Raw genomic sequence first — 25,030 nt, forward strand, 5'->3', positions numbered from 1 at the left:
CCTCTCCCAGCTCTGGTGCTGAGCAAGAGAGGAGTGGGACGGGGAGATGGCTGGGACAATTACGCACGAGGCGCTCAATTGTGGAGCAAGGTCCAGGTGATTACTACTTAGAGGTCAGAGAGCAAAGTTCTTAACTAGACAACTTCCTCCTGACTACTGTGAACTTGAGAATCCCGGCCGGGCATTCCTGGAGCCTAATTACAGGGCCGTTCAGCCAGCCCCCCATCATTCAGAGGCAGGTTTCTGGGGGATCCTGGTGTGTTCCCCTTTTCACCCCTGCCCATCCCCAGGACAGTGCCCAGGGTCAGGCAGGGAAGTAATCAGAAGTCAACCTGATCATTCCTGACCGTGAGCAGCTGTGGATGCGTTTGGTGGGAGAGGAATAATGGCATACTTGTGGGATGCTTAGCTGGGATGTCAGTGGGCAGAGCACTTCAGTCCCCCTGTTCCTGCCCCCGCCAGATAAAAGTGTGGGCTCATCACCTCTGTTTTACTTGTATCCACGGCAACCCACCCTCCTTTACGGTGAGGAAGAATGGGCTTCGGTAAACAGACCTATTTGTGTGACTCCTGTTACTCATTTGAAGCCATGTCACTCCTTTTTCCACTGTGGTCTGTGTGTCTGAGTCACAGGGAGCCTAAACTGGCTTCTCTGAATTGATGGCTCCCTCCCAGCCGGTCTTGACTGACTGCCAACTGAGCAGGGCGTAGCTTACCAACACATTTTTTTTTTTTTAAGCCGGACTGATTCATAGAAACTCCTTTAAAACACAGTGAAAAGAAACCGCCCATCACACACCCCAGCACACCAGCTCAGGAAACTTATAACCTCGGGAGGCCAGCCCTCTGCTCACTGTGATCACAAACCTCCAGGACAGCGGACGCCTGCCACCAGCTGCTGCCAGTCAGGGCGCCTCGGTTGGTCACCGGACCCTCAGGTAGGACAGTTCCCGACACTGCCCGAGAAGCCCAGAGAACTTTTCTTGCTTCCCACTGCTCTCCTTCTGACCTCATTGAGGCTTTTTCTTATTTCCTGGGCTATTTTTCTAGGACTCCTTGAATTGAGCCCTTCAAGCTTTTTAGCTAAAAGTGGGCATTGATACAACTCTTAAGGTTCAGTAAAATCTAGTTTGATGGGGACCCCGGGGGTAGGGGCAATCATGGGTCCGTCTGGGCCGTGATTATGTCTTGCAGGAATGGGGTTCTTGTTCTGAAAGTGTGCTGGGAGCAGAGGATAGCGTTTTCTTTCTGGAGGAAACCCGATGTACCTTGAAACCGGACAGCACAGCGGGCTGCTTGCCAGACTTTGTCAATTGCTCTGTTGTGATTTAAATTGCTCAGGACTTGAATCGTTTCTCTGTTTGCCAGTCTTTTGGGGGTGAGGGTGGGTAGCATTTGCTTTTCAGTTTTATTTTCATGGTGGCTTTTACTGGGCTGTCCTTTGGCTTGTTCATTTCACTTTTGTTTAAGTGTAAATGTTTTTTTTTTTTTTTTCTTTCCAAGGGATAGGAGGAGAGTGGGTGGGCTTGTTTAAAGAAAACTGTTAGAGGGAGAGAAGGAGGGAGAAAGAGGAAGCTTTCTCTCTTGAAGTGGTGTTTGAAATGTAACGCAGGAGGGGCTCCTGGTGCCTGATGTGGATTTCAGAGCTCTCTCCCTGGGCCAGATGTGGAGGGTGGGAGAGACAAGGGAAAAGTTGGGTTCGGAGGGCAGGGTGGAGTTGGGGGAACTTCATCTGTTCTTATTAAAAATAAAACAAAACACTGCATCGCTTTATGCTTTTATCCCAGAAGCAGCCAAATTCTGTGCAGAGCAAAAAGACAGCCTATCAGAAATGTTAAAATAATTTTTATTTCTTAGGTAGATGTGAGATTTTTTTTTTTTTCTCCTGCATGGCAGGCAGTGATTGTTTTGGAACGTTTAACTTCTCACTCTTTCCAAAACATGGCCGTACAAACGCAAACACTCATGCTAATCATGAAAGGATCTGGAAAAGGAAGAAGGGTGATTTCTATTTGCTTTTTCTTCTCAAGGTTAGCATGTTGGTTGGTTGAGGTGTGGCCCATTTCAACACAGATACTTGTGTGTCTCCCTGCCCCACCACCCCACTCTACACACAACACAAGGAGAATGACAGGATACAGCTTGCCTGATGAAATTAGGCTTTTTCTTTAGAAATGTGATTCGTTGGAAGAGAAGATTCAAACATAATCAGCCTGGGTACAGGCAAGGTGCCTACTAAAATTTCCCTCCAGGGGATGATTCAGTTAGTACAAGGGCAACTTTTCAAGGTGCAGGGGACTCCCACCTTTGCTTGAAATGTTGATTATTTTTAGATTACATTGACATGGATTGGGGAGGCCATTGTCATTAATGATATCCTGAGAAGCTAGAAACAAATCTTTGAGTCTGCCCAGGCTACAACTAGTAAGAAAGATTTGACCAGTCAGGAAACAGAAAACACTGATGGCTGTGGGCACGTAAACCATCCTGAATCTCACTATTTGTACGGTGTCTCACTTTACGCTGGAGTTTATGCATGAGAAAAGTGTGCTGAGTGTTACTGCCTGGAGTTTGAGGGCAATTGAAAAAATGCTGTTCTTATTCCTGCTTTCCCATCTTCCTCCAACAAGTAGTGAGAGAGTTTCTTGGCTGTGGGGGTTTTTCTGGATTTCAGCTATGTATGTTCGACAAGACTGGACTGGGAGTTTTTTTTTTTTTTTTTCCTGCTGCTGTCTCCCAGCCTTGGGGGTGGATTGAATTCCACCCCAGACTCTGAGGACTGGGGCAGGGGTTTGGGGCTGGCCGGAGGGCCACAGGATGTCCGGTCTGGTGTCCTGGTCTGAGGACGCCCCAGATTTTACATTGTTTGAGGATACAAAACTGTCCTGGGAGTTGGCAGGGGGCCTTCAGGGACCAACCCAGGGTAGATCACATCCCAGGGCAGACGGTGGCTCCCTCCCAGGAAGGGAAGAGACGTCCTCAGGCCTCAGAGGGGAAGAGACATCCTTTCCACAGACCGCAGAGAAGACTGGGGCTGTCTCCTCTCTTCCTGCTCCCCTCCTAGGCCAGACTTGGCCTGTCCAGTTCCCAGAGACGTCCAGACTCCAGGGGACTGAGGGACGGAGCTCCACAGAGCCCACCCTGGGGGTGCAGACGGTCTTCGCTTGGTCTGCGTGGCTCTGGGGGTGTCAGCTGGTACCCGGACCCACTGGGACCAGTGGAGGGAAAGCAGCCGGTGCCTCAGAAGGCTGAGAGATGAACCAGAACAGCTTTTCTGTAGGCACCTTGGTGTCAGATAGCGAGTATATCTGAAAAACGGCCTCAGAAAAAGGTACAGGGTAAATATAGTCACATGTCATCCTTGATTTGTGCACTGAGTTTGGTAGAGATCTTGGAGGTCAACCTGTTCATTCTCCTGCCATATGCAGAAATCTTATTTTCACACCACCTTGGATGGATGAGTGTTTTATGCTTCCCTAAAATTTCCAGAGAAGGGACTTCGCACCTTAGAGAGTACTTCCACACACACCCCGCTTCACTGGACAACTCTCATCACTAGAGTTTCTTAGATCCAGCAAAACTTGGCTTGTCTATAACTTCTATACTTTCTTCCGAGTTCTCCAGTTCTGAAAATACCTATTCCATTTTTGCTGTTGCTGTTGATCCATCCAATGCTCCTCATCTTCTAAACACTCAACTCTTATTTAGTATTTGATGATAAAACTTGATAGATCTGTGTTGCTGTTATTACTATTATGACTACCTAAGATTCAGAAAGAGCAGGGAGCATTGCTGAAGCTTTGAGGCTATGTACATACTCATCCCTACCCAGGTGATCTGATTCTGAGGTCTCTTTTTTTCTAAGCAAGGTGTGTGGTTTCTTCTTAAACTGACCGCATACATAGCTGCCTAGCACAAAAGCTCAGAGCCACCTAGGACTCTCAGATGTAGGTACTCAGAGGGACACCCGGTGACTACCACAAGGTCATGGTTAAATCAGTGCAATGCCAGAAACACAGGCTTCTAACTTGGCCTCGTGGGGCTGGTCCCTTAACTTGGTCCATAGTTCATGGAGCCCACGCCTTGCCACTGTTACTTCCTGTAATGGTAAGCACAGCAACAGGCTGCCAGTTAACATAACCTCAGTCTATTTGCCAGCAGGCAATCTGGATGTCCAGCTCCTTGGAAAGGACTCATAATCCTTAAGTATTGTAGAACTGGAATTTTCTGACCATAAACTTCCCTTTTCCCATACTACTTTTAGTTCTGCCCAGATGACCCTGGATTCCTATTCAGTAACCAAGGGAGCAGAAACATGCTTCTAATTAGGAGTTTGCTTGGATTCCCAATACCCTATACGCCATATACACATGTCTCAAAACCACACTAAGTAACACTTCAGTTACAAGTCATCTCTCTCAATTTAATTGGGAGATCCGTAGACACTGAACTACAGAGATGAAAGCAGAGCCCATGTGGGGATTGCTGCTTCTCTCTCTTCATTTTAAACACAACATTTGGGTCCACATTTTCTTCTCTGCGGGCTTCCCTCATGGCTTGGAGGTTAAAGCATCTGCCTGCAATGCAGGACACCCGGGTTCAATCCCTGGGTCAGGAAGATCCCCTGGAGAAGGTAGTGGCAACCCACCCCACTGTTCTTGTTGGAGAATCCCATGGACAGAGGAGCCTGGTGGGCTACAGTCCACAGGGTCGCCAAGAGTTGGACACGACTGAGCAACTTCACTTCCTTTCTTTCCTTCTCTGCTGTGGAAATGGCATTTCTCTTTAACTAAATTGGACTGCTTTGCTGGTGCCTCTGGCCTTACCGAGGATGTGGCAGTTTTCATATTTCCCAAGCCTGTTTCATGAATTCTATCTTCCAATGGGGTAATTAAAATTAAGAACCCGTGAGGCTTGGGTTGAAATTGGTGGTTGGAACCCTTCGGTAGGTGCCAGCTGGCTAAATAGGAGGCTTGAGAGGCTTCATCTTGTCCCAAATCTGCCATGCAGGACATTTGCCTTCTCGATGCAGGGAACTGAGCTTGGTGGTCTCCATGGACCCTTGTGGCTCTGAGACCCTATCGTTCTAAGATCCGATAGTTCCTGTTCTGAGAAATCCTATGGCTCATGCTAACAGCAAGTTTAATCCATAAACACTGGTAGGAAAGTGAAATGATGTAACATGTCTGCATGGAAACAGGAGGATGGAGGACCCAGGCGGACTCCTCTGCTTCATCCGCTTAGAGATTCTCCAGGTATAGGTGTCCACAGGCTTTACCGTTGGGTAGCAGCGAGCATTCACCCAGCTCATTCACCCAGAAGAAAAGAAAGAGGCTTGATTTATGAAACCTGGGCAGTGCTGGGTTAGTGAAGTTTTGTGGGGACACTGACAACTGCAAGTGATCCACCAATGAACCCAGACCAGGCTCCAGAGACAGAGACGCGAAGGTGGTTCTGGGAAAGGAGCCTCACCCTCTTTTCAAGAAGGGTGGGGCCAAAAGTGTGGATGGGAGCGGGTGGGGAGCTGGGCTTCGAGGAGGAGAGGGGAGGTGCCAGGAGGAAAGGGGTGGGGAGCTGCCCGTTTCCCCAGGAGGAAAGGGGACTGCCTGAGGTTTCTGAGGGCTGTGTGCTGGCTGAGGGAGGGGGGCAAATGGAAAGGCCTAGAAGAGGGAGAAGAATTGATGCTTTCAAACTGTGGTGCTGGAGGACTCTTGAGAGTCCCTTGGACTGCAAAGAGATCAAACCAGTCAATCCTAAAGGAAATCAGTCCTGAATATTCATTGGAAGGACGGATGCTGAAGCTGAAACTCCCATACTTTGGCCACCTGATGGGAAGAACTGACTCATTGGAAAAGATTCTGGTGCTGGGAAAGATTGAGGGCAGGAAGAAAAGGGGGCAACAGAGGATGAGATGGTTGAGTGGCATCACCGACTCAATGGACTTGAGTTTGAGCAAACTCTGGGAGATGGTGAAGGACAGGGAAGCCTGGCGTGCTGCAGTTCATGGAATCTCAAAGAGTTGGACATAGCGACTGAACAACAACAAGAAGAGGGAGAAACTGGAAAGAGGAAGCCAGAGAGAGGGCGAAAGAAGAGGGCACAAGTGTGAAGATGCTGGACCCCTGACTCCCTCCCCTCCGGTTTGGGGACCACCCACCCTCAATGTCAGGATAGTCCTTGGGGCCAAGAATTTTGTTCTTTGTCTCACCCCTTCTTTCCCCGCTATGAAGAACCTTCTGTTGTTAAGGAGGCAATGTTAGAATTTCTATGGATTACTTGTGCAGTGTTCATCTTTCCTTAAGGACATTTTTTTTTTTCCCCTTTCCAGAAGGGTCAGGTCAGGACTGACAGCAGAATGAGGTCCTTGATACTTTGATGTCTTCTTTCAAATAATCAAAGAACTCTGCCTGGGAAGCTGGATGCCGGGAGTTGGGGAGAGGTTGTAGAGGTCAGGCCAGCCAGGAGTGTCCACACTTAAGCGAAGCTGAGACCTCAAGCTTCCCTTGGCTGTTCTGTGCTTCGCTGCTGGGGAGGGGGCCTTGTGCTGTGGGTGGGGGCCAGGGTGGAATGTTTGAAGGTCCTCTGGGGCCAGCAGTGCCAGCCGGGTGGGCTATTTCAGCCTGGGCTGGTTCTGCTGGTGGACCTTCTCAGCAACTCAGTAGGAAGAAGCAGTGACCCTCCAAAGGCCCTTTGTTTTTTCTAGTGGCATCACTTTGGAGAGTCTGTACTGATCCTCTGATTAACTAGGAGGGGTTGGAGAAACAGAATGAAGCAATAGATCCGGTAGAAGTTCTAGAATTCTGCCGGAAGTAGGAGAGAGAAGCTGTGCTGCAGTGGGGAAAGCCTGGCCAGGAAGATGTGAGGGAGTGGGCTTCATCCCGATTCTGCTTTCACCCTGGGGACCCGTTTTCCCACTTTTGTCAAAGAACTGGACAGAGTAACTTCAACCCTGCTAAGCCCCTGGCTGCACCCACGTCTGTCCCTGGGGCCCCCACTGCCTCCTAGACTGCAGCCTGCTGGTTGAAGCCTGTTGCTGGTTGAAGCCTGCTGCTGGTTGAAGCCTGTTGCCGCCACCTACTGTCAGACCCACCCAGGCGGCCCCCCACCCCCAACCCAGGCTGGGCCACACCTTGAGTTTCTTCCAGAACCCTAGTTATTATCTTGGCAGTCTCTCCCTCAGAGACGTTCTGGCCGCCAGAACACTCTGCTTTTGTCAGCAGCAGAAGACAGCGAAGGTTCCATCCTTGCCCTGGGGACATCGCCTGATGGCCTGACCAGCTGCGGTCTGGGGGCGGGGGCTGGCCTCGGTCACCCCACCCAGGTCTGGCCTTGGCCTTGGCAGATGTCACCCAGCCCCAGCCCCTCCCCGGACACAAAAGAGGACAAGGGGAAACCAGAGCGAGCGAGCGAGCGAAAGAGAGAGAGAGAGAGAGAGAGAGAGAGAGAGAGGTTATTCTCTCTGGGAACATTTGCCAAAACAAGATTCAAGCTGCTTGTTTGCTTTTAGCAGAGTGGCTGGCCCTCGGATTCTGCCTGAGAAGTTTCAAGCACATTTCACTGGGCTAAGTTGCTTCTTATCCATAAAATAACCAGCAGCGGGCAGCCTTTGCTGTGTATCAGTCACGAGCCCTTCGATCTCACGCTAAGGCTGTGAGGTGTGCAGATGAGCGTTAAAAGGGGCTGGGGTCCCCACGATGAATGCTTGAAATAGCTTACAATTTTATGTGCCAACTATACCCATCAAACCTGAACTTTTTTTTAAAAGGGGTGCAGTCAGGAGTCGCACCCAAATTCATGCTTTTTTTTTTTTTTTTTTTTTTTTTACTACTCACTACTCTGTCTCTCCAGGAGCTACTGTCCAGAGAGGATATATCATTTTCCCAAAGTCAGCAGAGTCAGAATTTTTTATGAGAATTTCGTTTTCAAAGAGGTGCTCTTTTTCTTTCTTGCTTTTGGTTCCCCTTAAATAACATGCTTATCCCAGTACCCACACCCCCAGTTCCTTGTCCCTAACTATGTGAGAATCATGCCCGTCTACAGCAGGCCAGATAAGCACCACCCTTTCTATAGCAAACCCCGTTCACAGCTGGGAGGTGCAGTTCCCTCACCCCCAGGACGACGAAAAACAAAAAGTTGTTTTCTTTGGATCATGTAGATTCCTGTTGCTTTTGCTGCTTGACTGCTGATGTTTCTCCTGGCCATAAAAAACTGCCCCGCATTTTAAAAAAACAGACCCCAGTATGAGTGTACGCAGTGAATTACAGCCCAAAGTTCTTTCTTGCCACACCAAACATCCAGGCATCCAGAAGCAGGAGGAGATGGTGCTTTAGGAATCTTTTTCTCCACGTGTTTCCCACGGGGAAATTGATGCCCCCCTTCCCCACCCTCACGTAAAAACAATATTTAGAATGGAAAAGTACACTTGATATAAAACAACAAGAACAATGGTCAGAAAACCTCATCCAAGGTCTCATTCACCGAGCCTGTCTTTAATCCCAGCCTTTTCCTCCTGCGGATACATCCTCTACGGCTGCTCCCCAAAGACAGTATTTCCTCTTCTGCTTTTGCGTTCAGTGGATATTCATTTTGCCAACCCACATGATCCTCAGTGGGAAACAAACACATCAAAACAAACCAAACAAAAGCAAAATGATCCTGACGCGTCGAAGACAGAAAGGCATCAGTGCCACCACCCTGCACCATGTTCCTAGGAGAGGCACAGCTGCAGTTTTGGGTGTGACGCCAAGGAGGATGGGCAGTTGTGGGCTGACTCATGGAGATCTTACGACTGGGAGTGGCTCTGCCTTTCATCTTGTGCCTTGGAGAAAGCCTTGTGTCTTGGTCTGAGAAAGCATTCTTCAAAGTCTGCAGTTATCCAGAGAAGATGGGAATTTCACTGAAAGCATCAATGGACAAAAAGACAGAGTCTGTCCGGCAGTCGGGTCATCTCAGGACTGTGTTATGATTTACTTGAGATTGGGGGATCTCTGGCTAATATTCTGATAACCTGGAAGTTCTGCTGGCAAAGTGACCACTTCAGAAAAATGCTGCTAAGGAAGAAGCATTAGACAAAGCGCAGAAGTAAGATGGAGGTAGTTATTGCCAAGAGCCGCCTCTAATGCATTGTCAGGACCTTTCTGATGAAAGAGCGGGGAAGTTTTTGTACATACAGTTATCCGTGACTGGAGAAGTTTAAGCATGATTTAGGTAGTTCCTGGTTATAGATTTGTAGATGAGTTTCATGTTCTGGGGAGGGATTTTAAAGCCTCCTTTCAGCCCAGAGTTTCTGTAATTGAAAGAAGTAGATAGGAAAGTTAAATCTGTAGACAAAATAGTACTTAGAAGTTTAAAATTTTTTTCTTTGCATTTACCCGTTTCTTCTTGAATAAGAGGGAACAAACACACGTATAACCTTGTATATTCAAATGTCAAAGATACTCAGGAAATATTCATAGAGTTTGCATATAGTAAGATGTTCCATACATATTGTTGTTAAGTCTCTAAGTAGTGTCTGACCCTTTGCAACCCCATGGACTGCAGCTCGCCAGGCTTCCCTGCCCTTCATTGTCTCCTGGAGTTTGCTCATACTTATGTTCATTGAGTCGGTGATGCCATCCAATCATCTCATCCTTTGTTATCTGCTTCTCCTCCTGCCCTCAATATTTCCCAGCGTCAGGGTACAGAAATAATTTCTAAAAATAACATAGGACTAAAATTCACCTATATTAAAAAAAAGGGGGGTATCATTTTCTCTCAAGAATTCTGTTGTTTATGATGAAGACTTCAGTTACCTTGACATTGTTTTTCTACAGGGAAGAAAATATGTCCTTTCTTTATTCTTTTATTTGCTGGCTGAACAGATACTTGGCACATGTCATAGACAAGATTCTCTTTTCAGAAACTTAGAATCTTGGGGGTTGGGGAGCCAAACATTTCCACAAATAATTCTGTTACCAGGTGGGCTACCACTAATGATTTTAATAACAGGAGAAAAGTGACTATTTTTGACCTCTGTATTAGGGAAGACTTCCTAGAGGAGGCAGAATTTAAACTTCCTTGAAAACAATGTGATAGTTAACTGGAGGAAGGTTATAAAAATAGACCTTTTAAAAAAGTCTGTTTTTAATCCTAGGATTTAAAATTCCTAGGATTCCCAGGGCCCGTGTGGAGCCTCTTTCCTGATTGGTGGTGAGGTGGTTGTATGTTTGGAGGGTCTGAGAAGAGGAGTGACTTGGTCAGATAACCCAGTGGTACTGAGGATATACTTAAGAGGGAGGATCAGAAGAGGCGGGTGGGAGAGGCGGGTGGTCCCGAGCTGGACAATGACAGTGGGAGTGGAAAGTAAGAATGTGCAGGAGGTAAGTACTGGAGGAAGAATGCATGACCTGATTGTATTATTTTAGGCTGTAAAACTGGGATGAGAGGAAGGAGCAATGTGGACTTTGGCAGCTGGTCACTATTGCTCCTGTCTCCCCAGAAAAGTCTGGGCTGTCTTGGCTGCCGGAGAAATGACTAAACTGTCTTCTGGCTCTTGAGACAGATCCACGTGCTTCTCAGGAAGCTATGTTGTGCCATCTGGTCGAGGATGCTTCCACTTCGCCTTTGTCTGGGAGACTCTCGCCCACTCCGAGTGAATCACAGACATTTGAGCTCTGTGGGACACCCCACTCCCATCACTCACACAAGCCCCCGACTCACTGTTTCTGATCATGTGACACCCCCAGTCTCTGGCTAGTTCTTCAGTGACTCAAGCCCAGGATTTCCATCACATCCTTTGCTGGAGAAGCAGGTCTTGGGGGCTCTGTTCTGTTGTATGGCTCCCCATTACTGTTCCTCAGACCACTCAAAGGCCCTGTTTCCCCCAGACTGTGGTGGCTGCTCAATAAACAAACAGACTCCAGGGTTTGGAAGAAGTTATCAGTCAGCAATCTGACCCCTGGCTTAGTGATCATGGAGCCAAATTACCAACATCTCGACTGTCCGTCTAGAAGTCGATGATTCTCAATGTCTCTGCTATGAGTTACCCATCAGAGAAGGAAAGGTGTCCACAGAGATCTGATTAATTTCTAATGGTTGTGAATGTGTGCTAAGTCGTTTCAGTCATGTCCAACTCTGTGTGACCCTATGGACCATAGCCCACCAGGCTCCTCTGTCCATGGAGTTCTCTAGACAAGAATACTGGAGTGGGTTGCCATGCCCTCCTCCAAGGGATCTTCCTGACCCAGGGATCAAACCCGCATCTCTTGTGTCTCCTGCATTGCAGGCGGATTCTCTGCCACTTCATCACAAGGGAAGCCCTTCTCAGGGTCAGACCACCCTAAAAGTGTTAGGTTGCCTGCAAAGGGTGAAGAGGCAACAGAAGGCAGTCTCAGGGCTTTGTTCTTTTGATTCTTTCATTTTGTGGGAGGAGCTAAGAAACCAATAAATATTGAAGTGGATGGAGCCAGCTAGAGAGGGCCGTCAGCCCTTCCCCCACATCAGTTGGGCATTTACAGCTCCAGTCACCAGCAAGCGTCATCTTCAGGTTCAGTGTCACTAACTGCAATGAATGTCCTATTAGCAAAGATCTTCATCCAGATCTGGAATGGTCAGTGGCTGTGAGGCTTGTATCAGGGACAGGAGTGTAAAGAGACCGCTGCCCTAGTGTGGTCTGAGTCATGTGGGAAAGAAAGGGGAAGTGTGGTCAGAAACAAGGATGGCGGTGGAGGAAAGAGAGCTGGCGGGCCTGTCGATTAGGGCAGAAAGAGGAACCGGAGAGGCATTTCGAGAGCCTGTGTGCAGCTCTAAGTGGTTAACCTCCATTTTTCTTGACAGTCACTTCTTTGCTAGAGTCAGCATTCATGCCTCCAATACTTTTCTCAGTTTCCCACCCAGCCCCATGGAGTCCTGACCAACCCTTTTCCGTGACTGTTGTGTGGGTGAGGGTAAAGGGGGGATCCTACCCTGCTTCCAGTGGGGAGACCTGTTCCTGGCACCCTGCATAGAACAGTCAGCGGACATTCTATCCCTTGAGAATGCTGTGGATTCAGTAACTCTGGTGGCCTGGGTCCAACTCCAAGCACCACAAATAACATTGTTATGGAAGCCCCAACAGTAACACAATGAGCTTTGGGACTGCCCTGAGCATCCACGCTCTATGAGGGGGTAGGTGTGTCTCTTAGATCTTCAGAAACACCATGCTGTTTTCTGTTGCAGTCTGGTTGGAGCTCCCCAGCTAGGACAAAGTGTCTGCTTTCCACTGGAGAGGGCCGTAAATAGCATTCTCTTTCATTCTAAAAAATTTATTTATTTTTAATTGAAGGATAATTGCTTTATAATATTGTGTTCGTTTCTGCCATGCATCAACATGAATCAGCCACAGGTATACATATGTCCCCTCCCTCTTGAACCTCCCTAAAATCCTTCATTTAAATGCTATAAAATTATAATCCTTTAATTTCTAAATGTACAGTTATAATCTTTGATAATTATTATTCAAGAACAGTTATGTTTTATGAGTGTTGTTCAATTGCTGTCACCAATAGAACGACACTCAGATGCGTCCATAGCCTTTTGAAGAGGTCAGAGAGAGAAATCAATGACAGCTTTAGTGAAATCTATTGCCAGGATGGAAAGTTGTAGCAGCCAATACTTTCAAAGATATAAATGCTCAGAAATGGTCTCTTTTCAGTACTTTTATACGAAGCAAGATTCACACGAGGGCAGGGAATGATGCTGTCAGAAAGTGGCCCTGCGTGTGATGGGTGGGTAGATGTCTCAAGAGCACCAGGTCATCTTTTATTTCTACCCAAACTGCTCTCCAATTGATAGGTCCCCCCTCACCTGTTAAGTACGTGGGCTTCCCAGGTGGCGCGGTGGTAAAGAATCCAATCCAAAGCAGGAGATGCAAGAGTTCCATTCCCTAGTCGGGAAGATCCCCAGGAGGAAAGGGCAACCCATTTCAATATTCTTGCCTGGAGAATTCCCATGGACAGAGGAGCCTGGCGGGCTACAGTCCATAGGATCGCAAAGAGTCAGACACGACTGAGCACACACAGACATGCTGGTCCCTAAAGATCTCAAGAATTACCTCCCATCTTCCCATCTCAGGATTTCTCTGCTGGGAGGAGGGCAACCTGTGGTATAGGGACAGACATTTAAGAAGATAGTTCATTCTGCTTCCACATGTGTTGGGGAGGACTACTGAAATTCAAGAGAGCCCTTCTAAGCTGACAATGGATGATCACAATAAAACCTGACAAATTTCGGGCAATGAAAAGATGGAGAAGCTACTACCTGTGTTATGTGATAGCTCCAGTAAACAGGTTCTACTTCTGGCTGGATACAACAGCCAAAAGCAGATAAAATTGTGTGTTCTGTGCACTAAGAACACTTGCTAATGCAAAGCATTTTGCTCCTTTTTTTGATGGAAAGATACAGCATGATTCAGTTCAGTTCAGTTCAGTCTTTCAGTCATGTCTGATTCTTTGCGACCCCATGGGCTGCAGCGCGCCAGGCTTCCCTGTCTGTCACCAACTCCTGGAGCTTGCTCAAACTCATGTCCATTGAGTCGGTGATAACATCTAACCATCTCGTCCTCTGTCATCCCGTTCTCCTTCTGCCTTCGATCTGTCCCAGCATCAGGGTCTTTTCCAATGAGTCAGTTCTTCGCATCAGGCGGCCAAAGTATTGGAACTTCAGCTTCAGCATCAGTCCTTCCAATGAATATTCAGGACTGATTTCCTTTAAGTTTGACTGGTTGGATCTCCTTGCTGTCCAAGGGACTCTCAAGAATCTTCTCCAAGACCACAGTTCAAAAGCATCAATTCTTGAGCGTTCAGCTTTCTTTACGTTCCAACTCTCACATCCATATGTGACTACTGGAAAAACCATGGTGTGATTACAGAAATCTAAATACCCTGAAAGAAAATTGCTATCTTGCTTGATCCCCTCACCCTCTCCTGTCTGAACCTCACGGGGAATAGTGATCAGGTGGCGCTGTGGTTTAGATAAGAAGTGAGAACTGGTGGGCAGGAACTCATGTATGTGGAGTGATGGTGATGGTGGGGAAGCAGCAGGCTAGCCAAGCTGGATGAGCAGGGTATTTGGAAAGCATGAGTGTTCAAATAATCAAAATGGAGAGTGTGAGCAGGGGCGAAAAGAATCAGGCTCAACACTGGAGGGTTACAGAGCAGTCTAAGGAGACAGAGAATTCTGCTGGTTCCCCAAAAATGTGTCAGAGAGGAAACGCCTAACATTCTCCTTGACCTCATTTAAGAGGCCTTGCTTGGCGTATTGTATTCCATCTCTGGCCCCTCAACCCCTATTAGGAGGAGGATGTTTGTCAATTAAGAGCAAAGGAAAAAAAAAAAAGTAATTTCTACAGCCCAAGGAGGATTAAGCACAATCTCGTTATATAATGTTTTAATTCCCTGCATTCAGAGAATGAATTCAGGCCTGGTCCCTTCCCCGTGAGGGGTGAGATCAGGATCTAGTGATGGTGTGAGTCTGGGGGGAGTCGGGAGGGTGACCAACACAGGGATGAGAAGAGTCAGTTTCTCCTCTTCATCCCCAAGGGTGGTCCCTAGTGGTCCCTCCCTGCAAAGAGCAAGGATCTGATGCAGAGATAATTTCTAAGAGGACCAAAATGATTTTATTCACACGGCCCTGTGAACTGGATAGCAAGTATCCTATTGCTTCACATGGGGCAGCCTGGTGAATGGATGACTTGGTAGCTACTCAGTTTCATATAATAGCAACAACAGTAATAGTAACAGTGATACTATTAACCACAGCCCCTTTAGTATCTGCCAAACATCAAGCACTGAGTTGGGAGTTCTCCATCTAGGATTAAATGTAACACTGTTCGGTGAGCATTGCAGCCCCCACCTTCCATAGGAGGGAACTGAGACCAGGTCAAACAACCGTATGTGACTCTAACTCAGCCTCTGTCTAATTAAAAAATCTCTTTTCACTGTGCATTAAAGTCAAGCAGAAAATTGAGGAGGTGTGATTGAGGAGGTGTGCAAGGATCTGAGAAAAGCAAAAATGCACTGGAATGTATGGGGAGATTAAATAACAGGCATAAAAGCTCTAAGCTCTGCCCTGAAGCCGAGCAGTAAACATCATCATTTTGATCATTCACAATTGGAGAAATTTCTACAGAGAGTCTGGGTGGTAGGGAAGTGCTTAGATGGCGAAGGAGGGCGGGAGTGGTTGGAATGGATCAGGGTGGGCAGTGGAGGCCAGTGTCTGCCTTTCATTCTTGGCTTGTCAACAGCAACCTCCTCCCTCCCTCCACCAGGGTACAGTAGATCATTCTGGATTTGGAGTGCCTGATGAGGAAAGGGAGAGATCAAAAGCACTGGAAGTGTTGGAATGTTTACATCCAGGCTCTCCAATAAGTACCCTGTCTGAAGTGGAAGGGACTCAAACTCAAAGCTTTAATTAAACGAGGTGGAGGGAGAGAGAGAGAGAAATGGGACACAGTTACCGGATGTGCATAGCCATCTCCTCCCTGGGAGGCGACAGCCACATGTCTACCCTCCCGAGGGTGTGAGTAACCTGAGCCCTTTCCTTCTGAAGTTCCAGCAAGCCTGCACCACCTATTAACTGTCTTGGGTGTGACAAAGCACTCCTGCCACTGACATCAATCAGAATAGCCGCCCCCTCATGTATCCTTCACACTTCCTTTATGTTCTAGGTTTGATGATCCATGGGCTCCCCTCATCACTTCTGCTGAGATGATGACTGAATGCTTCCATTTACCCATGCACATTCTTAATCTGTTAGTTCCCCATCCTCCCATCCACCGTGTGATGGATGCATCTGCTGATGGGCTGTACTGAGTCCAGAAGTATTGGTGTTTGGGTAAATGTCACCCACAAGCTGAAGGCACGTTTGGTCCCTCCCGCTGCATCCAGCCCCCAGATGTGTCATATTGAGTCGTAGGAAATATAACCCTCTGCCCCCAGACCAAAAGCAGAGTTCCTACCATGATGTAGCCCAAAGACTCAGGTGCAACACAAGTCTTAAAATATTCCATTGGTAGGTGATCAGACCATTAAACTGTAATTGGGTTGTTATAATTATTGAATATTCAACAGCATTATTATAGTGGAAGTTGTGGCTCTCACATTTTATATTTCATACGGGATCAGATTAGTAGCCCATTTGGTCTCTGGGCATTGAGTAATAGCTGCCAGTCTTAGGAGGGCATCCACTTCAATTAAAATCGCGGGGTGAGCAGTTTGATAGAAGTGTGGACAACTTCCCTAATGGAAAATGGAAATTTATATGACATTGTTGCATAGATACCTGGAAATGATAGCTGTGAAAGGCCTTTTAAAAACCAAAGTCCTACTTTTGACCTGTACAATGCAAACAAAATAATAATAGTTACCATAAAATTTTTCTTGTTTTGAAACAGGCTGTATTGGAGGGATGAATATATAAATACCTGAGGTAGAATTTTCTTTCTGTTTAGATCTATGTAAACAGATGAACAGGCACTTGGGGAACTGGGCTAACTAATTAGGTGTTGGCAGGAATTTATGGAATCATGATGATTTTTACTGCAACTCCTCTTGATTTTAGCAGAGAACCCACCCATGTGGGAAAGCTGAAATAACACATTGAATGAGAGATAACCTCTCCTTTTCCTTTCGTGTTCTCCTTTGTTTTCAGAGCTCTCTTCACCCTCAAGCCATCAAAAAGCCAAGATGTTGGTGTTACTGGCGAGTATCTTTGTGGTCCACATTGCCACCGTCATCATGTTATTTGTTTCTACCATTGCCAACGTGAGTCCTGTTCTTTTCTGTTCATTCATTCATTTGGAAGTTATTTGAATATTTACACAAAGTGCTACAAAAGATGTTTAAGCCATTGTGAATTTACAGCTTAGTTGTGGAAAAAATTAAACACATACTTGCACTTCAAACCACTAAATATTAATAACAAGTGTCTAAATGAGTGATCTTGCCAGGTTGGAGAATACAGGAGGCTTCTCAGGGAAGGTGGAGCTTGGAGGATGGGTAGATGGGTGGGGTTTCTTTCTGCTAGAGATGCAGAGTGAAAGGAACTTAGGAAGCTTTCCAGGAGGTGTGCCCAGCCAGGGAGTACAGGTGAGAGGGACAGGCTTTGTTCAGGACACAATGAAGACACCATGTGGCAGGCCAAACTCCCTTCTGGGATCCTTGATTGGAAGGAGAAATGCGAGTGAGATGATGAGATGCTTTGGTGTTCCGACCAACAAATACAAGTTCTGAGCAGAGAGTAACATGTGAGAGTGGAATTATGCAAGATTAACCTCGTTTGCCTGAATTAACATCAACAGCAAAAAAACACAAACTAAAAATACAGAGTAAGCCATAGACTCTTCTCTGAATCTGGGGCTACTCTGACCTCTAGTGGTAGTTTGCAGAGTCCAGTATGCTTTTATTGTGCTTTTCTCAGAAAAAAACAAAAACAAATCCAAGACAACTCCTTGGACCTAAAAACCAAGGCCATGCATCACTAGATAAACAGATATGATCCCAGAATCTCTGTGGGTCCCTGTTACAGTCGAAGGATAATGAGTTTTAAATTTCAGAGAGAAGAGTTTCGCCAACATTGGTGGGTACGATTATAAGCAAGATTCAATGAAACATCACTGTGATGACCTACTCCTCGCCGTGTGGACTCCTCCAAACTTGGATTTAGCAGTTCTGTTCTGTACACACCTCCCCCACCCCCCCAAGTCTCTCAGTTTACCAGGTCCAATAAATGGCTTCTAACTATTTTAGTGAATGCCCCGTGCTGAAATCTGAATTATCAGCCTCTAACATGGGGCTGAACTCACAGCTGTTTATTAAATCAAGAGCAGGCAGGCAACTGGACATCCTGGCCCTGATTTTCCAGTAACTCGCATTTGAACAGACACTGTGTAGACAGGGCTGGGTGTTTGTCTTTCATCCCAAAAGGATAACTGTTTCTCTTGGGCCTGGAAGGAGGGGGTGCTGGCACCGTGGTGAGCCTCGGTGAATACATTTTGGTCGTTTTTTCTCCTTTCAGCTGCCCCCACAGGAAAGCTCTGACTGGACTATGTTATTATGAAATTACTTTTCATGTTGTGACAATCAAGGTTTATCCTTCTATTTAGATGAAAGTGGCTTATTGATCTCCCCGTCTCAAGACTGTTTTCTTTGCTGCTTTCTTACTTTTTTTCCAGTTGAACATTTTTCCTTAACTTTTTTCACCTTCTTTGCCAGGCCCTTTATTGGAAACAATCTTGGCAGGGAGTATGAATTGCACATCTTTAAAATCAATTTCCTCATGCAGGGTTTCCGTTTCTTAGAGCCTTAGAATGATTAAAAAAAAAACAAAAACCAAAAAACAAACCCCAATGGTTGAATTACGTCTTTACTTTTTCAGTAATGAGAGATGTGAAGTCCAGAGAGTGAGGTAACTTCTCCTCGGTCATACATTCTTCCTCTCGTTTTTTCTTGGGACCTCTGTGACTTCAGTTTTAGCAAGACATTATTTCCACCTAGAGATGAGCTTTTTAGCCCCATTTATGGCTAAACATGGCATCTTGCATAAGATTTAGTCCAGACACAAGCTGATGGTTGTTTCTTTTTCTTTCAAGCCAGGGAGTTAGTTTTTAAACAATTTTTAAAATTTCTTTTTAAATTTGTATTGGACTGTAATTGATTTACTGTGTTGTGTTAGTTTCTGCTGCATAGCAAAGCAAATCAGTTATACATATGCACATATCCACTCTTTTTCAGATTCTTTTCCCACCTAACAGGAGTACTGAGAAGAGTTCCTTTATGTCTTTTTGATTTCAGGTCTGGGTGGTGTCAGATTCCGGAGAGGAATCAGTAGGTCTCTGGAAAAACTGTACCATTGGTGGCTGTGCTGACCTTTCCTACGCGGGTGAAGGTACGTGCAAAGATATTGTGCCCAGTGCCCCTGAGGAAATGCCAGCCCCTTGGGGCCTGGGTAGTCCTCACCCCCCTGCCCTCTGTCCACAGATGCCCTCAAGGCCGTGCAGGCCTTCACGATCCTGTCTATCATATTCTCCGTCATCTCCCTTGTGGTCTTCGTGTTCCAGCTCTTCACCATGGAGAAAGGCAACCGCTTCTTCCTCTCCGGGGCCACCATGCTGGTGTGCTGTGAGTATCAGCTTTCTCGGAAAAAGCTTTCCTGTAGATCTCACCCTGGGGGTTCTCAGTGGCTTGAACAGCTGAGCACTAGGGGCAATGGAACTGCCTTGTACAATTTACTGGCTTGGTCATTTGTGCTCTTGGGGAGAACCCCTGATAGCTGCTTGAAATAAGAACCCTCATTGGCCTCACTGTTTAAACCTGGGGCTCCTGGGCAGATACCAAGTAGCCGGGGTCTGCCCAGCTGTAGCGCTTGTATGGGTTCGTGCTGTCATATCCGACTCTGTGACCCCATGGGCTGTAGCCTGCCAGACTCCTCTGTCTGTGGGATTTTCCAGGCAAGAGTACTGGAGTGGGTTGCCATTTCCTTCTCCAGGGGATCTTCTTGACCCGAAGATTGAACCTGTGTCTCCTGCATCGGCAGGTGGATTCTTTACCACTGAGCTACCTGGGAAGCCAGAGCTTGTATACAGGATAGTTGAAGGGACAGGGGATGTGGGAGTCCTTAGATGAACTTGCTGATGGCCATTCCCTCTCTCCCAATGCACACAGTTTGATGGAAGGTGTGTTCTTTTGCATCCCCCCAGGGCAACCTGTCCCTGTGTGCTGGGGTCTAGGTGGGAAAGCCAGTGGAAAGGAGGGGGGAAGACCAGAGAAGCTGGGTTTTACTTCACAGCCACACAAACCAGTGCCGGTGTGAGAACTCTGTACAATGGTACAGCAAGATAACCATCAAGCCTGGTTCAGGGCCAATCAACAGAACCACCGCTGGGGGCCAAATTTCAGATTTCATTTTCCCATCACCCACGAGGAACATAGGATCTTTCTAAAGTTATAAATCTTTTTCTCGCTTTGAATGTTAAGAAATCAAACCAACAGTGAATCATTTCTCCCCACGGCAGGGCTGTGTGTCATGGTGGGGGCCTCCATCTACACTCATCACTATGCCAACAGCTCTAAAAACCAGTATGTGGAGAGTCACCACGGCTATTCCTTCATCCTGACCTGGATCTGCTTCTGCTTCAGCTTCATCATCGGCATCCTTTATCTGGTCCTGAGAAAGAAATAAGGCTGAACACATTTACTGGGGACCTGGGGGGTGGGGAGGAGGGAGCCCTTGAATCTGGGAGGGGAGTGGAAGTTGCTAAGCAGGAAAAACCAGGAGAGGGAAGGGGGGGGAGGGGATGGAAGGGGGGAGGGGCTGAAACCCAAATATGATGGAGGGGGTCCTGTACTGTCCAGCCCCTGCCCTGGGAGAAAGCCGTTGCCTGGGACGGGTGCTCCCTGGATGTGGGCCAGGGGGCCTCCCTCCGGCCACCGGGCTTGGCCTCCAGCTGTTCTCCGTTACACACACTGCCTGGGGCCCCAGCAGCTGCCACATCACTGGCTCCACTTCCGAGGGTGAATTCAGTCTTCAGACCCACTGCACCCAGTTAACGCAGCGGTACAAGTTCCGGCCAGGGCAGATATTGGAATAAGCCCAGCCTGGAAGCCATCCCGCCTCTCTGACCCAAAGCAAAACATCACCATGTGAAGGGCTCGAGGGAGGACTTTGGCCACTGTGCCACGATCCCTCTTTGTTAAGCAGAGAGTTAACTCTGTGGTATTTGTGACAAAATGGGAAGAAGAGACATAGTGATTAAGGCCAAATTGGTGGCTTAGCTAAACTGAGAAAGAAATTTTCACAGTGGAAAGCCTGGGGTGTGGTCAGAACCCAGACCAGGCCTCACAGAGCTGTCCGTTGTGGAGACCTCTTGCCACGGACTTTGCTTGGTCTCTCGCTTAAAGCCACGGCAGCACTCTGGAATTTCTGTAAAGCCACTAACAACTAATTCAGCGGTGGGAGCACCACGCAAATTATGGGAAAAGGGGGCAGTCCTACAGCAGGATTATACTAGGGTTATGTTATTAGGAACCTCTCTCTGAGCAATCAATATTTAAGTATAAGATGTGAGAGAGATGGATATAGATCCTTGCAACTCAATCTGTTACTCTCCCCCTAAATTATACCCTTTTGAGGAAGTTTTATCTATTTAGCCAAGTTGGGGATCAGGGCTCCTGGGCTCAGAGATGGCTCTAGCTTTGAAATGAGCTGAAGGGGTCGCCTTTCAGAAGTCCTGCCTGTCCCACAATATGGATGAGGCAAGGCATTTTGGAAGCTTCTTAAAACACATGCAAACCAAACCACACATCCTTGGGTGAAAGGTGCTATACAGTTGTCAAGTATTAAGCATACTAGATTTCAGTCACAGTAAGAACAGAGTGTCTGTACTTCCAGGAAAATAAGAAAATTTCTGTGAGAGAAATAAAAATATAGGTGATGGGCAGATATTTTAAGGGAAAAGCAAAAACCCCTAAAACTCTTGTGGTGCCCAGTCCGATGGTCATTGAGCTTCTCTGTTGCCACAAGAGTGTTTCTTTGTAGGACTTAGAAGTATGGTATTAGTATGGTAATCCTGGTTAAGCAGTCATTGCTCTGGCCTGGCGCAGCTATTTTTAAGCCATCTCAGATTCTGGTTAAAGGGTTTATTTGTTTTGGTGGAAGACACTTCCTTTATCAATTTGAGAAGACCTACCCTAGGGAGAATCTGAGACATCTTGCCTACTTTTCTTCTTCTAGCTCCCCCTTCATTCCATTTCTTATATAGTTTTCCTTTTGGGGAGCTGTTATGCCACAATTGCTGGTATTTATATAAAAGGATTATTACTAAGTTTATTTCTTTATGTTCATTCTGGTTAGGGGAATGTGGAGGGTGGGCCACCAAATTATCTGGACTAGGGGTAAATGGGTTGGAAAGCAAAAAACTGTGGGATGATGAACTTTTTCATTATGATTTAGTGATCACATGACTATAGAAGGCTGTCTCGAGTTCAGAGGCAGTCTTGCATACCAGATATATCCAAAAGAGACACTAGCATTGTGTTAAAAAGTTAAACCATGACTGGAGTGAACCATGTATTCCCTGGCCTTTTACTTTGTTTCTGTGCCGTTTATGTCTCATGTAATTTGCATTACATTGGTGGGTTGTTCTAGTACTGTATTTGGCTTCTTCTTTAATAGATTGATATTTCATATACTATAATTGTAAATATTTTGATACAAATGTTTATAACTCTAGGCATATAAAAACAGATTCTGATTCCCTATGCTGTGTGGGTGTTTTCTTTCTAAAAATGTACGACATTTCCCCCTAATTAAGTTGTCAGTCAGTTTGATTTGGACAACTTGGCATTTATCCGAGATAATAAGCTACTTTCTGGTAATGCATTAGGCATTTATACAATAACTCTTTCAGACAACTGAATGTTGCTATACTTTCATCTTGCTTTCATTAAGCCTTTTAAGCAAAAAAAAAAAAAAAAGGAATTTCACAAACTATTAGAGAAAGGTTATTATCTTGAATTAGAATGGTTTATGATATTAAGAAATGAGACACTTGCTAATTTTCTTTGAAACAGCCAACTCCACTAATGTGTCTTCAATATATAAGGCAATTCACAAAGGTGTGTATGACATACATTTGCGTGAAGGCATTCATTGCACAACCTGGGATGTACCTGTAGGAAAGCTTTGAGGCTTTCTGGGTGCAGTGAGGACTGGAATCAAGGGTGGAAAGCAGAGTTGATGCTGCATACCCCAGTCTCATGCTGACACCAATAAGATGAGCGCTTTCAATGTGGAGTAGGCCATCTTTCAGTCCCTGGTAGCCTTGGATGAAATCACTGCACAGAGTAAAGCACACACACAAAAACCCCACAATGGAAGTTGAAAATAAGACTTTGACATATTTTAAATTAAATTAATCAAATTGCATTGATTATCGAAAGCCTCTTAGAGACCTATGTGCGTTGGTTCCAAAAGTTATTTTCCTAAGCTGATTGTCTGGAACTCACAGCTCATTGTCCACAGAGACAAATTGAAATGATCTTACTTATGATATGGGCTAAAATGACTTTTGTAAATCTAGCCTGGAAAATAAGTCTAATAATGATTAAACTATTATTGTTATCTTCAATGGGAAATGAGTTAGTCAGGTTTTGAAGCCTGGACCCCTCTTTTGCCTCTCCAGAACCTTCATCGCAAGAGGAGTGTATCTGATAGAGGCAGAGATGGGAAATGAATAGGGGTCAATCGCCAAGGGGGCATGGCTGCCTGGGAATCACTCTTACCTGGTCATGTCAGAGTTTGCCATTGAATACAGGAGAACGTGGTATGTAGCACGACTCTGACTGGCTTCAAATATATAATTTTTTTAAACTGGAGGTTCTTAAACTGGGACTGCTTGTTCTATTTTGCAACTGCATGATTTAGAATCAACCTTAATTTCCCCACATTTATTAGCATATCAATAGCTTAAATCCAGTTTACCTAGGAACATTAGAATGATTCCTATTCCTTGGTACAATAATTGACAGGCTTTTGGAAATGATGAAATCTTACTATTTTAGTTTGATTTCACAACATTCCCTTGCGCTCATAAAATAATTACAAAGGACACATATATCTATAATTTTGAAGATGAATCAAAAGTAAGCCTGTTTTGAGTATTTGAACGCAATTTGCAAGAGCTCTTAAGGTAACTAGGCCTTGCAAAATCAAGTTGGAGAATTATAGCACTGGGTTTTTGAATGTGATCGATCACACAAATGAATCAGATATTTGGGCACCTTGTTTTTAAAAAGCTAAAATCATTCTGGCAGTAATATTTAAATCCAGATTTGCTTCCATAAACCAAGTTGTCAAACTCACTTCAACGTGTCATACTTGAACTGACTTTACTAATTTCTTTCTGTAGAGTAGTTAACATTCTTTACCTTTCATTATGTTTACTGTTTGTCAGACACGTACACTTGGGGGTATAAAAGATTTTCACAAATGCTGGTCAGGGTCCTTGGCTAAGAGGAGACTCTGCCTTGGGCCTGCCAGTGTAATAAACTGCACTCCACTAAAAAAAAAAAAAATATCAGAGCTCCTGGAAGAACAGATAAAAGATCAACGCGGACAACTCTTTTTTTAAAAATTAATTTTTACTGGAGTGTAGTTGCTTTACAGGGCTTCTCTGGTGGCTCAGATGGGAAAGAATCCACCAGCAATGCAGGAGACCCTGGTTTGGTCCCTGGTTTGGGAAGATCCCCTGGAGAAGGGAATGGCTACCCATTCCAGGAGACTGCCATGGACAGAGGTGGACTACAGTCCTTGGAGTTGCAAAGAGTTGGACACAACTGCACACACACACAGCTGCTTCACAATGTTCTATTAGTTCCTACTGCACAGTGAAGTGAATCAGCATTGTGTATATGCATATCCCCTCTTCTTTTGGGTTTCCTTCCCATTTAAGTCACCACAGAGCAGAGCAGAGATCTCTGAGATCTATAGTCGATTCTACTTAAAGTGAAAGTGAAGTCACTCAGTTGTGTCCAACTCTTTGTGACCCCATGGACAGTAACCCACCAGGCTCCTCCATCCATGGAATTTTCCAGGCAAGAGTACTGGACTGGGTTGTCATTTCCTTCTCCAGGGGATCTTCCCAACCCAGGGATTGAAATTGGGTCTCCCGCATTGTAGGCAGACGCTTCACCATCTGAGCCACCAGGGAAACCCAGGTTCTCCTTAGTTATGTATTTTATATTTAGTATCAGTGGTGTGGATATGTCAATTCCAATCTCCTGACCCACTTGCCCCCTTGGTATCCATACATTTGTTCTCAATGTCTGTGTCTCTCTTTCTGTTTTGCAAATAAGACCATCTACACCATTTTTCTAGATTTCACATGTATGCATTAATATATGATATTTGTTTTTCTCTTTCTGACTTGCTTCACTCAGTATGACAGTTTCTAGGTCCATTCATGTCTCTGCAAATGATGCAATTTCATTCCTTTTATGGCTGAATAATATTCCATTGT

The 25,030-nt window shown here is 45.8% G+C and overlaps 1 protein-coding gene across 1 annotated transcript; it reads left to right on the top strand.

Annotated features, from left to right (window-relative positions):
- The first annotated feature begins 770 nt into the window (after positions 1 to 770).
- On the top strand, positions 771 to 22,271 carry EMP1 (epithelial membrane protein 1). The gene is made up of 5 exons (XM_020883778.2): positions 771 to 938; positions 16,666 to 16,778; positions 18,807 to 18,900; positions 18,993 to 19,133; positions 20,027 to 22,271. Exons 2-5 carry the CDS (start codon positions 16,701 to 16,703, stop codon positions 20,191 to 20,193), a joined length of 480 nt encoding a protein of 159 aa, XP_020739437.1. The 5' UTR covers positions 771 to 938; positions 16,666 to 16,700; the 3' UTR covers positions 20,194 to 22,271.
- Positions 22,272 to 25,030: the final 2,759 nt, after the last annotated feature.

Source organism: Odocoileus virginianus, chromosome 23 (assembly GCF_023699985.2).
Source record: "Odocoileus virginianus isolate 20LAN1187 ecotype Illinois chromosome 23, Ovbor_1.2, whole genome shotgun sequence".
Lineage (NCBI taxonomy): Eukaryota > Metazoa > Chordata > Mammalia > Artiodactyla > Cervidae > Odocoileus > Odocoileus virginianus.

Bases quoted from the DNA above. Each gene is read 5' to 3' on its own strand.
- EMP1 (XM_020883778.2), top strand. From the start codon at position 16,701: ATGTTGGTGTTACTGGCGAGTATCTTTGTGGTCCACATTGCCACCGTC. The intron at 16,779-18,806 runs GTGAGTCCTGTT...TTTTGATTTCAG, and splicing joins TTGTTTCTACCATTGCCAAC to GTCTGGGTGGTGTCAGATTC. The intron at 19,134-20,026 runs GTGAGTATCAGC...TCCCCACGGCAG, and splicing joins GGCCACCATGCTGGTGTGCT to GGCTGTGTGTCATGGTGGGG.